At 45.0% G+C, this 16,777-nt stretch overlaps 3 protein-coding genes across 3 annotated transcripts; 2 read left to right on the top strand and 1 right to left on the bottom strand.

Annotated features, from left to right (window-relative positions):
* Positions 1-28: 28 nt before the first annotated feature.
* On the top strand, positions 29-11,379 carry kdf1a (keratinocyte differentiation factor 1a). Its single transcript, XM_086155800.1, has 6 exons — positions 29-413; positions 730-1,793; positions 2,113-2,187; positions 3,123-3,188; positions 7,734-7,814; positions 11,372-11,379. Exons 2-6 carry the CDS (start codon positions 749-751, stop codon positions 11,377-11,379), a joined length of 1,275 nt encoding a protein of 424 aa, XP_086011926.1. The 5' UTR covers positions 29-413; positions 730-748.
* Positions 5,617-7,504, bottom strand: nr0b2a (nuclear receptor subfamily 0, group B, member 2a). Its single transcript, XM_086155257.1, has 2 exons — positions 6,531-7,504; positions 5,617-6,449 (listed from the first exon to the last, which is right to left on the bottom strand). Exons 1-2 carry the CDS (start codon positions 7,063-7,065, stop codon positions 6,208-6,210), a joined length of 777 nt encoding a protein of 258 aa, XP_086011383.1. The 5' UTR covers positions 7,066-7,504; the 3' UTR covers positions 5,617-6,207.
* Positions 11,380-12,379: 1,000 nt separating the features above from the next.
* On the top strand, positions 12,380-16,650 carry gpatch3 (G patch domain containing 3). The gene is made up of 7 exons (XM_086155909.1): positions 12,380-12,767; positions 14,686-15,140; positions 15,224-15,401; positions 15,764-15,823; positions 15,954-16,075; positions 16,172-16,299; positions 16,411-16,650. Exons 1-7 carry the CDS (start codon positions 12,380-12,382, stop codon positions 16,592-16,594), a joined length of 1,515 nt encoding a protein of 504 aa, XP_086012035.1. The 3' UTR covers positions 16,595-16,650.
* Positions 16,651-16,777: the final 127 nt, after the last annotated feature.

Genomic DNA, 16,777 nt, shown 5'->3' with positions numbered 1-16,777 from the left:
TTGTCGATGTTTTAAATACCCACACCCTTTTTTTTCTTTTTTTTTTTTTTCTTTTTTTCTCGCTACCTTGCTACGTCACGGCTCACCTGTGGGCGGGAGGGAGGTCCAGGAATTAGCCGTAGCCGCAGGTATTAGCCAAACATTGGACGGCTCTCGGTCACGGAGCAAGTCGAATGAGCCCGGTTGTGTTTTAATTTACTCTTTTTCTACTTTCTAGCCGAGCGGTTGAGTTTACTTGTTTTTTTCAAGAGAAAGAGAAAGAAAATAAAACCCTACATGGAATTTCCGTGGGCGGTTAAAACTCTCCGCCTCGGTTTGAAGAAGCGCTAGCAAACTTTTCTCCGAGACTTCCGCGGTTCGACGGGTCAAGTCAGCGGGGATAGACGGCCACCGCAACCGCCCCATCTTATGCGGTAAGTTAATTTTTTTTTTTTTTTTTTTTGAGTTTTTCGCTGGATAAAACATCCCGAACGTAAGCTGTGCCCTTTTTATCTTCCCACTGTAAATTTGTTTTTTTTAAATAAGCAAGAGCGAAGGGCGCGACAGCGGGGCCGGTTATTATCAGGCAAACAATCAATGCACTCGGTTTTATTTACATACTTAAAGTTGGAAGGGAGGAGGGGGTTTCCAAGACTAAAAGCTAAATGTTTACAATTGAAGCGCGGCTTATCGCGGTGCGTTCAGGTTCCCAGCCGGTGATCACCTGTGAACACGCCTCTCCCACGCCAGGTCCCGCGCCCTGTGAGCCATGCCCGGCCACAGCACCGGGGCTGCTCCCCCGGCGTCCCGCCACCACAAGCACCGCGGCTCCGGTACCCGGGCGGGCAAGTACAGTCAGCCTCGGACGATATCCAGGGAGAGCACGACAAGTCAGGACTCCTGCAAGGATTCCCACGGGGAGCATCCAAAGGAGCACCACCCCGGCCGCTCCAGGTACTCTGAGACCAAGCATGTTCGCAGAAGCCACCCCCGGAACGGCACCGGGAGGGGTTCGGAGACCATCGGATTTATCCCCGGCTCGGCCGACAGCACCCCGGCCACCAGGAACGCCTGCGGTTCCTGCGCCTCCATGGGCTGGAGTGGCTACAAAGCCCTCATCTGCTGCGTGCTGACCTGCGGATTCTACGGGAGCAGGGAACCCTGTCTTCCCGTCAATGAGAGCTCCACAGACCATCCCCCTAAAGCAGGCGGCGAGCCTCACCCACCTAACGGCATGGCTGTGTCCAACCCCACCTGCGGCATCCCCGTAGAGTCCAACAAGTCAATGAAAGCTTCCAAGCTGCCCACGAGTGACAGTTTCCGCTACCAGGACGTGCGCATCGCGGGTCAGACGGTAAAGTATCCCGTCACCGCTCCCAGACGGACACGCGCTCCCGGCAGAGGGGAAAGTCAGCGTCCCGTCAGCAACACCAGCCTGTTGTCGCGCGAGGACTATGACCTAGATGACCTGAGCGACACCGGCACAGATATTGACTCTCTTATCACCAAGAAGCTGCTTGAGCTCTATGCCCTCCATCAGATCGATCAGCTGGCCAAGTGCACGTCCGACTCGTCTTTCTCCCGCAAGACCAACGAGATCAGCGAGCTCATATACAGCATCGCCCAGGACTACAACCTGGAGGAGCAGGAGGCAGAGTGCAAGCTGGTGCACGGAGTCATCCGCATTAGCACCCGAAAGGGCAAGAGAAACAAGAGCCACCAGTCGACGGGACAGCGTCAGAACGGCAGGAGCGACGGGACCCTCCCCGACAGCGGCAACGAGACCATGACCAACACCTTCATGAGCAGTGACTGTAAGATCCCAATTTATTCCCCGCTGGCTCAGAAATTACTGCCGCATAGATAATTTGCGACACCCCGCACAACGGCTTTTAATCACGGACTGTTTTAATGACTCACCTACGATCCGCCTTTCAAGCCCTATTGTCTGGCTGGTAGTTTTAATCCCCGAAGGCATCTCACAGGTGACCTAATAATAACTGGTCCACCGGTGGCAAGTAAATACAAGTTCTCGGTGCCAACTTGCACAATGGATGACCATGTGACTGTTCTCAGATTATTTGAAGCCGCCTGTGTTCACGTTTCTGCCCCCCTCCCTTCCCCCCGCTACAGTTCCTGAGGTAAAAGTATCGGAGCAGACGCCGTCGGATGAGCTGGCGAGGAAGATGAGGCATCACAGCGGGCGAAGTAAGTAGAAATGTGGCAGTTTGCCCCCGTGCAAGCGCAGACAGACATGCCCGCGTCCTCATATGAGACGATCTGCCGGAAGTGCATGAACAGATCGTGTGTTGATAAGATCCCGATCGGTCTGCACCTCAGCGAGGAAGTGCACGGTTATAAATATTGCACATCATAATCATAACGTGTCCATTATGCTGCTCGGTGTCGCCGTCCATTCTACCTGCCACAGCTGCAGGCGCTTTCTCACATCATCTCTGCTTCCAGTAACATACCGCTCTCGAGCGGTGAAAGCACCGCATTCCTTTCTTTTCTCAACATTTTACAATCCCCCGCTCATTAGCCGCCTCCTCCCCTCATCTGCCACCTTAGACCCGCCGATCAGTCTGCCTCCTTCCCCCCTCCAGCGCCGCGGTCATGCGATACCACCTGCCTCGGCTGCAGATCGAGTCACATTAAATATATGCCACCAAATGTCCCATTGGTTTATGATGTAATTTTAGTGGCCAACTTGGGTTACAGATGGATTAGCGCTCGGCAACCTCTTTTCTGTTTTTCTGGACAAGCTGGAAGAAGATGGGGTGTCCCGTTACATGTGTTTGAATGCGGGTACGACTCATTGTGTTTGCACAACGTTCACACTACGGCGTGGGAATGTCAGACGATTAAGATGGACTTAACGGTTCCCTAGCTTAACTCACTGTGCACAAACCACAACACAGCCTTTTAAACTCTAAATTCGGCCGTGCAAATTAAAGATGCATGCAATTATCATACAAACATCTTTTTTTTTTGTATAACTCGGGATTTCTTCTTAATCGGTAAAATGATGTGCCTGATGCGTGCATAAAAAAACATCCGACTTATCCGTGTATTACCCAGTCCCGCTTCTAAAAGTGTGTTTTCACACATTAAATGGGTCTCCCTCTGCCTCTCACACACAGCGTACTCCTCCAGCAGCGCCACCGCCTACTCGCCCTATCTGCACGACACCGAGACGGACTCCTCAGGTGCTCCCCTGCTTCTCTGACGGCCGATAAACTTTCAAAACCACCCGTAGTGACGAGGAACGTAGCTAAGTAGACCTACCGTTCTGTCCCGCTATCAGTTATACTGTTACTAAGTGAATCGGCTTTTACCCTGGTCGTTTTCCTTTTCGCGCTGCTAATGTTTAATTTTGGGGTTGCCATGTTATTAAAGGAGCTTTATTGCTTCCGGTTACAAAAACTGAAAAAAAAAAAAGAAAATAATAGGTTTTTTTTTTTAATACTACGGGAGCAGACATGGCGGACTTTTACGCCTCCGTGCAGTGTTTCAAGTTGCTTCACACCATCTTGTTAGGGGAAAAAAACTAAATTGGTCTACACTCCAGGACGGTTTAGTATTCAGACTGGAGGATAGAGACTGATGGTAGAACGTAACCGTCCTCATTCTTGTCTGTGTGATTGTTTATATAAGCAATTGTACATGTTTTGTATGCAAGGCTAGTTGACTCGGGCCATTTGCTTAGTATCATGTTTGGACTAGAAAATGCAAAGGATTCAGCTGTATTCTCAAGCCATATATAGATGTTTATATTTTTTAGCCACCGTCTGGGCTGTTGACCCGTTTGTGGAATTCCGTCAATATATATTTTTTTTATTTTATTCAATTGTGACTACTATTTTTAACAAAATAAAAATCTCCGAGCTTGTTTGCTTGTATGATATCTGTTCAAGAGCGCTATTTTTAAAGGAAAAAGCTCCGAAAACGTTCAATCATTGTGATTTTACGACTGGTTTTTCTTCTCTTACGCAACCAAACGATTTTTTTTTTTTTTTATCAGCTAACAGCACTAACTTCCCAACTTTTCTTAGGCTACTTCTTTAGCTTACTTTCCCTCTTTATCTCTTGCAGTGTTGTTATCAAGCTCATCTCCTGAGGTCACCGTGCATTGCCAGGCAGGGTTTTTTTTTTTTTTCTTGATTCTCCGCCCTCAGCAGAAGGAGAAACTCGTTCAGCTGGTTCTGACAAAAAGCAAATAAAATCCTGGGGTTTGTCTTTGTCATTTATGTTAAAGATGCCGTGCAGAAACCAGCCTGATTTTCATGCTTGTTTTGTGCTAATTGGTTTAAATGTCATAAACAAAATGAATATTCAAGACCATTGTAGTCAGATCCCGGCCTCCGTTTCTAATTATTCAAACCATTTCAAGGTTTCATTTCGTTTCAAAGGTAAATGATGCATTTATCTTTTGAGCCCAGTGTCAGGATGATGCTCAAAGAAAGAATTATCAAAACAATTACCCACAGGTCAAAACGGTTCACCCTTATTCCGCCCCTCTGTAAATCCTCCTCACCTGCATATTAGAGTTTTATTTTTATTTTTTTCCCCCTCTGCTGTCAGATGTTCAGCTTCTCCTAATCCTCTGTTTGTGTAACCCCGTTTCCTCTGGCTCTCTGCCCCCACAGCACATTCCTGTTTTACCTGTATGAGGTGTCACTGTTTCACAACGAACATACCGCAAGCTGGGCTGAAACAAGAACTCTTGTTTTGTTAAAAAAAAAAAATGTTGAGTAACATTATTTTCAGGCACATTGCTTTAAAGAATATAATCTCCCGAGTTTGGATATTAAGTCTATCCAGGGTGCAGGTGATGTAAGAACAGCATCTTTTGGTGCAGTTGGTAAACAATGAACTTCCACTCTTTTCCTTTGGAGGGAGACAGAATACTTGGAAAAATAGGGCACACACACACTGATAACTGCAAATATACGGTGATAGAAGAAACAAAACCGAGTGTAACTGCTTTTCCTCACGGTTATAATAAATACTGACAACCTCCTCCATTGAACCCCATTCTCTCACACCAACTAACTTCATGTCCTCTTTCACTGCATCCATAAATCTCTGCATCCGTCTACCAATATCTTCATTATCCGCGGCTTCTCTGACCTCATCTCTAAAACATCTAACATGCGCCGTCCCTCTGAAAGACACAGAATCTCCATCCTCGTCACTCAACATCTTCATCTGTGATATCGCCAGCTCTGCTTCCTGTCTTCTCTGTCTTGTACACATTTCCTTTCATTCTGGTTGATATTCTTTTATCGCAAAACACCCCTGATGCTTTTCTCCACCCGTTCCAACCTGCTTGAACCTGTTTCTTTCCCTCTTCTCCGCACTCTCCATTGCTCTGGATAGTTGACCCAAAGTATTTCTTCAGTATTTCTACAGTAATTCTGTCTTGCTGCGTCTTAGCAAGAATAATTTAGTGAAAATAATCAATTCAGATTGATTGAGTTGTCCTACTTTTGCATTTTCCTTCTTTGGTATTTGTTCTCAAACTGTCACATTTTCACGTCTTTGTTTTTTCTTTGTTTTTTTTTTTTGATCACTGGGTAATTTCAGCCCATTTTACAAAAAAAAACACACAGCCTTGGAATATCAAGCAAAAGATTAAAAAAGAAATGGTAGACTTTTTTTTTTTTTTTTTGTGTGCAGCTGCTCCAAAATAGTTTTGTTTAGCCCTCATTCTAAGATTAATTCAAAGCATACAAACATCACCTTAACTGAAGGCATAAATGCGTGCTAACCAATGCACCACTGTGTCGCCCAGAAGAAATATTGACTATATAAAACACTCTGGCCTTCATGTTTTGCTGTCCCAACAATATTCGTTGCCAAATATGAATGATGGTCCAGTTTATCCAGTTTTTTTTATAAAAAGTCCAATATTCAGAACAGGAGGCCGCATTTGAGTGGAGACGTTACAATTGCATTTGTGTAGAAAAATAGATTTATTTGCAAATGCAGTCAAAATGTATTTACAACTCTGAACCAGGGAGAATGTTGTTTGGATTTTTAAAACAGTGTATTAAAAGTCGGATGCTCTTCAGCTGACGAAATTCTTTTAACGTCGCGGCGAAAGTGACCTCGGCTTTATTGTAAAAATACTTCACATCCTTACTGTCCGTTAGCGACTTCAAACCCAAAAACGTCCTTCGGATCCAATAGGTTTTTCCGCTGTGTCCGCTCGCCGTCGCCCCTCTATCTGCAGAAAAGCATGTCGACCAGCAGCTCCAGCAGGTCCGCCTGGCCGATCACTGGCCGGAAAAGCAGTTCGGTGACGAGGCCGGGTGTGATGCTCTGCAGCATGGAGGCGGTGAGGAGGATTCGGGCGAATCGTTCTTGCCGGCCGGGGTGAAGGAGTACGACGACCTCGCTCAGGGCGTGCTGAGCTTCCTGTTGCAACCCCTCGACGAACAGAGCCGCTCTCAGCTCAGGGACGTCTGGGGAAGGAACGGACGGGAAGTTAGCGGGCGTCGCGAAAACACAACATTTGAGCCATTTGGGTCATTTCGTAACATCACCTGGATTGAATATTGTCGTTCCCTTGAGATACGCGTATTCCTTCGGACTCAAATCCAAACTCCAGAACTTTTTGAGGCAGGACTTGAGTTTGCTGACGCCGGCCATGGTGGGCTGCTCCCGCTCCGGCTCCGGGCTCCCCTGGCGTTGCAGGAGGATCTTTTTAAGCATGCTGTCGGCGGGGACGTCCATCACCTCGAAGTCTACGTGGTCTTGGGCCAGACCGAGAATGAAGAGCGGCGCCCAGCAGCTTTTGAGAAGCGAGAAACGGTCGCTCGGTGGAAGCTGGTTAAACGCCGGCAGGTTCTTCATGAAGCGGATGGTTTTAACCAGAACCGCCGAAGCTTCTTTGCAGATCTCAGAAGGCGCTTTCAAACATACTGTCCGGCGCAACTCGCAGTTGCATCTGTGAGGCGCGGAGCTGTAGCTGGAATTGCTTTGACCCTGTTTGGTGTTCTCCATTTGGCTGAGGATGTTGTAGAGGATGGGATTCAGGAGCCTGTCGCCGCCGGAGGAACAATGACACCCGTTATCCATTTTGCGGAGAAGGCGAGAGGAGCTCTTCGGGAGCACTGGGGCCGACGCCTCCGGAGTTCCCGTATTTATAAGGCCAACCCACCCTGCCGAGTGGACCTTGACTTGTCAATACTCGCTTGGTGAAAAACAACCGTTCGCTCTGCCAGGTGACTGATGGAACAACCCTGGGAAACCGATAAGCTTTTCTCAATGAAAAGGACCTGTGGAGTAACGTCTGGATATCAAGAGGGTTGGGCCTTATCTTCTTTGCCGGTGTCATTAACCCAAGCAGTACCAAGCTACCAAGGACTGCAAAGGTAATCAGCCTCTGCACCGTGTCCCTGCAAACTGCCAGCTCACACCTGCACGGAAGCAAAGGGGCCCGAGCGAGCAGATCGAGGGCATTGACTCAGAAGTCAAGCCCTCACGACGTGGAGGCTTTCGCAAAAAAAGAAAAAAAAAAAAATCCTTTTTGAGCTTTTCATTCGCGCCGGGTGTTGATACAGTAATAGCATGTGTTCACCTGAAGTTAAAAAGCAAACAATTGGCTGTAAAACCTCTGGGGCCTTTTTTTTTTTTTTTTACAAGTTTGTGTATTAATAGATACAATATTAATAAATCAATAATAAATCTCCACATACATTGCTAGAGTCGTTTAGTTTTGTGTATTTCTATGTCATATTTTTCAGGCAACATCCAGTTTACTCAGGGAAGCTTCTGGAAATGTCATGATGCTCTGTGGATTTTCTCATCATGTGAACAAAAAGAAGGTAGGATTTAAAATGTATTTTATGTATAAAATCACCCACGTCTAGATTATGTCAGAAAACTTGTATTGTTTTTTGACATTATGAAACATGATCCAATATCAAAGACAACAACATTCAATAGAAATCAATAGAGTGTATACACACACACACACACACACATATCAACGCACATATACATTTCTACATACATACACATATACATACACATACACAGACGCAGATACATATACACACATGTCAATGCACATATACACGTCTACATACATACACATACTTATATCAACGGAAATATACATTTCTACATACATACACACACTTATCAACACACATACTTTTATACATACATACATACTACACACACATATCAACGCACATATACATACACACATATCAACGGAAATATACATTTCTACATACACACACAAAAATACACATATAGACATATATGTGTGCATGCATGTGTGTATGTATGGATGTTTGTATGTGTACATGTAAGTGGAAATGTGTGTGTATATATATATATATATATATGCAGTGTTATTTATCATGTAATACTGAACATGTATGTATGTGTGTGTGTGTGTGTGTGTGTGTGTATTTGAATGGAAACCCAACAAGGTGCATTGCACTTGTCAAAGAGTCAAGCTGTTCTCTTCACAAGGGTGTCCGGTGTGTTCCTGATTTAAAATGTTCCCGGATCGCCGATAAAATCCAAGGACTGAGGCTTCCATACGTGTTGTCTGAGCCGCTCTGCTCGGTGTTCCAGCGGTCAATAAATTGGGCTTACCCTAATTTGTTATCTTCCCTGTGCCTGGCACGGCAGTGTGGGGGCTGATAAGAAAATGACTTTATTATTGTCACAAATAAACAAATGGCCAAGTGACCAAGTCCTTCAATCTGGACATTCAGCACAATAAACCCAACCAGCGTCCTTACCGCCGGCGCTACGAGCAGCGGTTATATCACACTTTACAATATAATGTATGATACTGTGTACTTTATTATGCAGTTATAGGACAGGCGTTCCAATCCTATAATAGGAAGGGGGGTCTGAACTGCAGGGCTTTGGCTCCAAGGTCAGCCCATAAAGTGAATGACTGCAATTAAAGGTTGAATACCAGACAGAAATGTCAGCCCCGTCACCACAAGTTTACATTATCAACTTTCTGACTCATTTCTCCCCTCGCCCTCAAAAAAAAGAAAAAACAGAAAGGAAGACAAAAAAAAAAAAAAAATCCCCCCGGATTCATTTGATGGTCTTGAAGATCCACGGCCAAAGCCAGACGGCGAGATCGTCCAACGGAGACGCGGCGCAGCAACGTACACGGGAGCAGCATCATAAGGGCTCCAAAAGCACGATTAAAAACCATCATGTTATCTTGTAGGATTCTTTCAGAGACGTGCCCTATAGTGCACTCTGCCGCCGGAGGCTTCGCGGAGCACGCTGACAGCTGTAAAGATGTTGATAACGCTTGTTTTTATAGGGGTTAGGAGCAGGCAGAGACGGGCACGGAGGACGGACTCTTATCGAGCCCGAGACAATAAAAAAGTGTCCTTCATGCTATAAGTGGAGCAACCAGAGATCAAGGAAATAAAAAGGGGTTCATGACAGAAACGGCGTGATGCAACGGCTGACGCTGGAACAATCTGGAAGACTTGGCGACAAATTAAAGCTCGCCCTGAGTGAATTAAAAAAAAAAACAGCGATGGTTCGGGGTTTGTAGCCGGTAGACCGAAACCCGAAGCAACACGTGCCGGATCTGGGATCTCCAGACGTCATGGAGATGGAAGAAGGTACCGTAGTCCGGGTCCAGACCAGGCTATTATTCTGAGGTTCCTTCAAAAAGGTTGTCCTCACTTTTTAAGATACAAAAGTATCGACGATGTTTTAAAGTTCTCCGGCGCCTTGTCGCTCACCTGACTTTACATGCAAACTACAATCGAAAACCATAAAAGCACCATAAATACCAGAGTGTGAAGTAAGTACGGTGACACAAGTAGAATGGCGGATTCGTGGAGATTTCGTCGGTGGCGGTCCTTCCCTTTTTCCCCTGAGACGGGTCAATGAACTGTTCCACCAGCATGACGATCGGCATGTCTGGAACATGACACTTGCCTTTGGCCTACAGTAAGTGCAGGGCAGGGCTATTTGCCTGACTTTCACGAGGTCAGAGAGCCAAAGGTGAGAGTTATTCTTCAACCGTGGGGTGATTTCAAACTTTACACTGCCTCAGAAATCAGCTTCTCAGAAAACAGATCAATTGTCAAAACCCAGTTGAGCCATTTTGAGACGAAGCGCAAGCGGTATCGGAGTTATTTTGCGTTTCCAAGTGGAATAAACTACGCGGACGTCTGGCCTTCTCAAGAGAGAGATGAGATGAGATGTACTTCAGTGATCGCACGATTGGGAAATTGTTTACAAGCAGCAGTGAGACGTACAAGGACAAAACAGTGAAAAGTGAAAAATAAATAAAATAAATATACTACTATAATAAATAAATAGATTAAAATATATATAAAATAATATAAAATATTTAAATAGAAATATAATAGAGATACTCGGAAGTGTCAAAGTATTAATTTTTTTTTTTTTTTTTGTGAGATTCGCGCACAATTATTAGTAGAAAAGAAAGCTGGGCAACTTCAAAAACCTCCAGCGTTACGGTAAAGTCTATTTGTGATGGGCTCCAATACTGGTTTCATACTTCTGTGAAAAGACGTCCCTTTATCCTCATTTAACTTCCAACACTATATCCTGATGGATTGTAAACCAAGTCTTGGTATGTCCGGCCATTGAAGATAATTATCTTGAATTTATTATCGGGTGGAACGGTGCTGCAGAACGCTTTCGCCTCCAAGCAACAAGGTCCTCGGCTGGATTCCCACAGCGACCTTTCCGTGTGGAGTCTCCATGTTCTCCCCGTGTCTACCACAGTCCAAACGCATGTGTGTGTGAGTGAATGTGTTCCAGTGTAAAGCCCATTGACACAGCAAAGTGCAAGACTATTTACTATTTACACACCCGACTCACAACAAACTTTATCCACATACAAACGCCTCGGTCTGAACGCAATGGCCTAAAAACTATTGGCAAATTATTTTCAGGCAGCATACCATCATTCTTTTTTCCACAATTCTTTCATTTTGTCAAATGGTAGGCCTCAGAAATAGATCATTGTTATCGGTGGCCCCCGTAACACCATACACGCACCTTATTTTTCTGCAGAAAGCATTTTTCGGGTGATTTTTGTTGTTTTTTTTGCTTCTCCACTGGCTGCAAAACAAATTGCTTTTCAACATAATTATAAAGTTTATAAAGTAATGTGTGGTTGAGTCTAGGATGTTGCCACCAAGTGATCACAGCAACATCAGTGTCTCAATGCATTGTCATAATATTAATATGTCATTTTAATATCTGGTTGGTTTTCAGTACAGTGGTGGATGTGATTTCTAATCAATTTTAAATTTGAACAGTCAATTTATTTTTGTCACGTCCAAGTTCCTGAGATCAAAAGTTATGTCCGCTTAAGGCTGAGTTTTCATTTTAAATTGTCCAGTCAACTAGGGAGATAATTTGTCCTCTTTTTTTTCATTACAAACTTATAAGCAAGACCGACTTTGGGTATCTGACATAACAATGTGTGTTTTTCCGTAGTTTAAAGATAGTATGTTTTTTGTAGTTGTGCAGGAGCTATGATTCATGCAAAGGAGGAGTGTAATGTAAAGTGAAGAGTGATGTCAGGGTCCAGACACCTGACTATAACTTTATTGCCTGTTACTATCAAAACACACACTGATAAGCTGAGGTGAAGGCCAAAGCAGCGTTAGTCTCTGGGTTGATGAACTCTGACTTGGTTTTCTTGCCAATACAGGTACATAATGCAAGTATAAATGAACTCTTTAAGATATATTTATGCAATCTAAATATGAATTCCATAATCATAATCAATTGTATCACACCATCAATGGATGTTCATTGTTTTTTTTCTTCTAAATGTGTTTGTTTGATTGCTCTCTTCCCTGTTTCTCTTCCTTGATACTAGCGCTTCTTCAATCGTCTGTACGTGTGCAACTCATTACAGAACTGATGGCAAAGTTGATTTTGACTTCTTTGTTTCCTTGTTTTCATTTTCCTTATGTCCATAAAAAGACTTGTCTGTCATTTTTGAAGAATCGCTGTCGGTGTTAAGGTGTGAGGTGATGGTTGTTTTGAGATATTAAGATCGCTTTGTTATGTTTTTTTGTGGAAAAAATAAAGCGAAGAACCACGGCAGTTCTGGATGTGACACTGAATCTTTTTTCTGATTTTTTTCCAGATTAACAGGATAAACTCCTAAACTCTAGGTCTTGGTCACAGCTGAAGCGCATGTCTTGCAAGATGGATAATTTTATGCCTGATTATGAAAAAACATGACAAGTTATTAGGTTCATAATTTTAGGCTCAACAATTCTCGTGTTTGACAGAGAAAACAGTTTTCGGATCTGTTTACTGCGTCACAGCTCAGGGGCGGATGTGACGTACCTCCCGGAACGATGCATCGTGACGTAACCGGAAATAAACAAACATGGCGGCCCCAGAGGATCCGACCGACGTTTATTTGGTCGTGAGCAACGTCCCGGCGGCTTTTCGCTCGGCGGACCTCAGAAATTACTTCAGCCAGTTCATAGAGGGCGGTGGATTCCGGTGTTTCCACTACCGTCACCGACCGGAGGTTCTCCGGGAGTCCGGCGAGCAGACCGCAGCGGGCGGAGAGCTCGGGGACGGAGGCTCCGGCGGCCGAGCGGCGGCGGGGAAGCAGCGCGGCGCTTCGTGCTGTTGTGTCGTCTCGGTTTATGCTAGCGAGGCCGAAAGGTTCGTCCGGATGTACGCCGGGAACCACTGGATCGACTCGAAAGGGAACTGGCTGTCCAGACGCTGCGTTATAAAGCGGGTGAAAGTATCTCAGCACGCCGGTAAGGTTAAACACGTCACCGGTGTCATTTCTCTCCCTGGTTTAGGTGGAGTTTACTGTTAGCTACAATGCTAACATCTGACACGTTAAAGGACTTATTTGCCCCTCGTCCGCGTTCAAAAATTGGGAATATTGTCAAATAAGGATATTCGGGACGTTTCCACTTTCCTGTGGAACCAGAATTTTCTTTAATCTGAACATCCCACTTTAATAGGCAAATCCCCGCCTATTTCTCCAGAGATCACTTGTAGCTGTCACAAAGTTGAAACTGCACATTTGATAACGTAAATCTGCACTTTTGTTTTGTCTAAATCTGTGCTTGGTCTGATGCGGCGTAAGTGTGAGTTTACCCCGAATCAAACCTATGCAGATAGTAGAGGAAATTTGAGAGGTCTACTTGAATTTAAACATTACTGACCCTACGTGGTCAAAGTTCTAATTGGATTGTCTGACTCCAAACAATCCCAAGCTAATACCAAGCTAACTTTGTGTTGTGTTGAGACATTTAATGCCAACACCATTGATGTGTATTGTATAGAGGACTTGAATCTTCTTCTCCTTGCTTTCCTTCAGGGTCTTCCCTTTATGGGTTGCCACAACCAATCACCTGCCTCCATCTAACCCACAGCCAATCACCTGCCTCCATCTAGCCCTGTCCTTGACATCCTCTTCTCCCACATCAACAAACTTCCTGTCCTTTCCCCCTCCATCCATAAAGCTCCTCTCTGGTCTTCCTCCAGACCTCCTGCCTGGCAGTTCCAACCTCCGCAGATCTTCACCATTCCTCCTCTGTCCACATCCACATCATCTCGGTCTGACTTCCACATCTAACTTATGCTGTTCCTCTGATGGACTTGCACCTGATCCTATCGGTCCCCTTCATCTTTGCTGCCTCCTGTTCTCATGTCTGTCTTCTCCACCTTCCTTTCATTCTTGCTGATACTCTTTCATCATCCCCGACCCTTTTCTCCACCCATTCCAACCTGCTTGCACTTGTTTCATCACCTCTATTCCACGCTCTCCACTGCTCTGAACTGTTGACCCTCTGTACTTAAAGTCTTCCACCTTCTTTATCTCCACTCCCTGTAGCCTCACCGTTCCACTTCGGTCCTCCTCATTCTCATGCATGTATTCTATCATCTGGCGGCTGACCTTCATCTCTTTCCTTTCCAGAGCATACTTCCACCTCTCTAGATGTTCCTCCACCTGCTTCCTGCTTTCACCACAGATCTTACTGTCACCTGCAAACATCACTATTCTTTCACACCTCTCCCAGCTGCATGAATTTGCTGTCACGTATCAGGAAATTTGTTGAAAAGATGTAACACACTCAGTTTAGTTCATGCCCCGAAATGTCTTAATGCGTTACATTTCCGCCTAAATTCTTCATCAGATGAATCTGATGAGTCGAGAAGGCAGACGCCCTGAGCTGAGCGCCACCAGGTGAACAATGCCACCATCTAATGGAGAAAATGCAAAACAATCTGATTTTGAGGTTACTGGGCCCTTGATTTTATTATTTGTAATTGTTAAACTTTTTTCAGTCTATGTCTCTTTAGATAATAACAGGGTTTCTTCTAAGTACCCCAGCACTTAGATATGCAGTGCATGACGTTTTGTATTTGTGTGTCTTCCTTTCATTTCTTACTTGAGATGTACTTTAACTATCCCATCCTTGGGAAGTTGTTTCACAGCAGCAGCAAGACATGCAAGGAAAAGATAAGCTAAAATACACATAAAAAATGATAAAAACTGAAGTGTAAAAGTATAAAGTATAATCTTGGGGGGAAAAAAAAGTCTCTTGTATTTACCAATATACATGAATAAATCTGAGCTTCCTGAGGAAGTACGGCCTGCTCTTACCTTTTTGCAGTCTGACATGTAACACGATATAATTTTTATTTTGAATGTCATTCCAGGTGAAGAGCCGTTCCCTTACCGGACCAAGTTTGAACAGAGGCACCGGGTTTCCCTAACGGAGCAATTCACAGACGCCGACCTCAAAAGCTTATGTGAGCTGAACCCACCTGCTCTCATGCAGAATGGAAATGTGGGCACGCCGGTGAAGGTGTTCCTCCAGCTCATCCAGTCCTGCCGCTTGCCTCCTCGCCTCATCCGGAAACTGGGGCTCACCTTTCCCAAGACCGGTTCCAACCGTCGTTACGGCAACGTGCCATTCCAATATCAGAACACTCGCACGCTACCGGCCACAGAAGAGACCGTGTTAACAGCTGCAGGACATGAAATATGCGGGCCGGGCACCATGGCTGCCAGAGCCTCGGGAAAGAGGCTGCTTCCGGATCCCGCGGACGCCGCAGAGGAAGAAGAGCAACAAAGAGCAGAGGAGGTTGATGAGCCGTCGGATGCGGATGACGTAAGTTTAAAAATTCACATGCTAAATGTTCACCGCCACCCGTGCTCGTGTGATTTAGCCCGCTATCCATCTTTTGCTTGCAGGACGATGACGGCTGCGAGGAGTGGGAGCGCCACGAGGCTTTGCACGACGACGTAACGAGCCAGGAACGAAGCAAGGAACGGCTTTATGAAGAAGAGATCGAGTTGAAGTGGGAAAAGGGGGGCTCGGGGCTGGTGTTCTACACCGATGCCCAGTACTGGCAGGCAGAAGAAGAAGGAGGTAAAACAAAACATCTGAGGTTTCCATATTTCAGGCCATGGTAGCGAAGTAAGTTTCACAGAGGCAAAATTCACTCATCAGAATAGCTTTATTTGCCAAATGCACACATGAATTTGTCTTGGTGTGACAGCGCTCTAGAATAGTCTGCTAAAAAGGGAGAAAAATAAAATATGAGTGAAAGAAATTAAAAGTATTATGCTGGCATTCCATCCAACGTTGGCTTCACATGGTTTCAAAAGGCAATGCGGATGAAAATAAGCGGTAGCCGAACCAATGAGAGATTGGAGAGTCCACTGCTGTGATTAAAGTATGTATTGATTGTCAATCCACAACATTTATGTCTCCTTTTGTACGTTTTACAGATTTTGACGAACAAACCGCAGACGACTGGGACGTCGACATGAGCGTCTATTATGACAAAGGTATTTCAAGCGACGCGCTCAGTCGCGACAAACTCTGTTGACCAAGAAGAACCAAACGGGATATTATAAGAACTCCCGTCATCATTTCTGTCGAATCACATTTTCTTAAACTGACATCCTCCCTCCGCAGATGGCGGCGACATGGATGCCCGCGATTATGTCCAAATGCGGTATGAAAAGAGGCTGAGGGAGGGCCTTAAAGATGATTCAGGATATAATCAGAGAATCGGCAGCTTTGAGAGGTTCACAAAGGTAATGGCGTCACCGCATCTCTCACGTTACACACACCAGCTATTCTACTATGCAAGCGCTTGCTCTTCACGTGTCGATGTTGATCCTCGCTTTTAGGGTTTCGGTCGTCGCTTTATGGAGAAACAAGGCTGGAAAGATGGAGAAGGGTTGGGGAACAGTCAGATTGGGATTGCTGAAGCTCTGGAGAATGACGGCCAACATCCCAATTGCAAAAGAGGGTTTGGGTGCGTTTAGATAATAAACTCAGAACTCTCATGATGTAATTGTACTTTAAATGAGTCACTGCGCATCTATTTAGTGCTTACCTCATCTTTCCATATTTTGTTGTCCAACAGCTATCGTGGAGAGAAGCTGCTCTTACAAACAGGAAAAAAGCCCCGGAAAGACTTTCACATCACAACAAAATACGACGAACCCAAGGCGTTGGATAAAGGGGACCCCCTGCTGCGACGCCACCCCAATACCAGCATGAAGTACAGAGGCTGGCAGCCAGGGGGCAGCATTGGGACACGGAGATGATTTTTAAAAAAACAAAACACTTTTATACGTCTAATTTTTATTGTTCGTTTTTTGCTATTAAAATATTTATTTATGAAAGCAAAAAATATCTGCATTTTTGTCCATTCATCACTCATAAGCTGTTTTTTCGCGATTCTTCTGTATGGCATTATATTATTTTAAACGTTAAAAAGCCTGGAGCCA

Source organism: Fistularia commersonii, chromosome 11 (genome assembly GCF_037954325.1).
Source record: "Fistularia commersonii isolate RoL2024-O1a breed Wild chromosome 11, RoL_Fcom_v1.0, whole genome shotgun sequence".
NCBI lineage: Eukaryota > Metazoa > Chordata > Actinopteri > Syngnathiformes > Fistulariidae > Fistularia > Fistularia commersonii.
This window is presented reverse-complemented; position numbering and strand designations above follow the sequence as displayed.

What these genes read in the sequence shown, in the direction of transcription:
- kdf1a (XM_086155800.1), top strand. Translation starts at nt 749, where the DNA reads ATGCCCGGCCACAGCACCGGGGCTGCTCCCCCGGCGTCCCGCCACCAC. An exon ending in CACCTTCATGAGCAGTGACT is followed by an intron (nt 1,794 to 2,112) that starts GTAAGATCCCAA and finishes CCCCCGCTACAG; the next exon opens with TTCCTGAGGTAAAAGTATCG. An exon ending in CACCGAGACGGACTCCTCAG is followed by an intron (nt 3,189 to 7,733) that starts GTGCTCCCCTGC and finishes CATATTTTTCAG; the next exon opens with GCAACATCCAGTTTACTCAG.
- nr0b2a (XM_086155257.1), bottom strand. Translation starts at nt 7,065, where the DNA reads ATGGATAACGGGTGTCATTGTTCCTCCGGCGGCGACAGGCTCCTGAAT. An exon ending in AACGACAATATTCAATCCAG is followed by an intron (nt 6,450 to 6,530) that starts GTGATGTTACGA and finishes TTCCTTCCCCAG; the next exon opens with ACGTCCCTGAGCTGAGAGCG.
- gpatch3 (XM_086155909.1), top strand. Translation starts at nt 12,380, where the DNA reads ATGGCGGCCCCAGAGGATCCGACCGACGTTTATTTGGTCGTGAGCAAC. An exon ending in AGCCGTCGGATGCGGATGAC is followed by an intron (nt 15,141 to 15,223) that starts GTAAGTTTAAAA and finishes TTTTGCTTGCAG; the next exon opens with GACGATGACGGCTGCGAGGA. An exon ending in GCAGGCAGAAGAAGAAGGAG is followed by an intron (nt 15,402 to 15,763) that starts GTAAAACAAAAC and finishes TACGTTTTACAG; the next exon opens with ATTTTGACGAACAAACCGCA.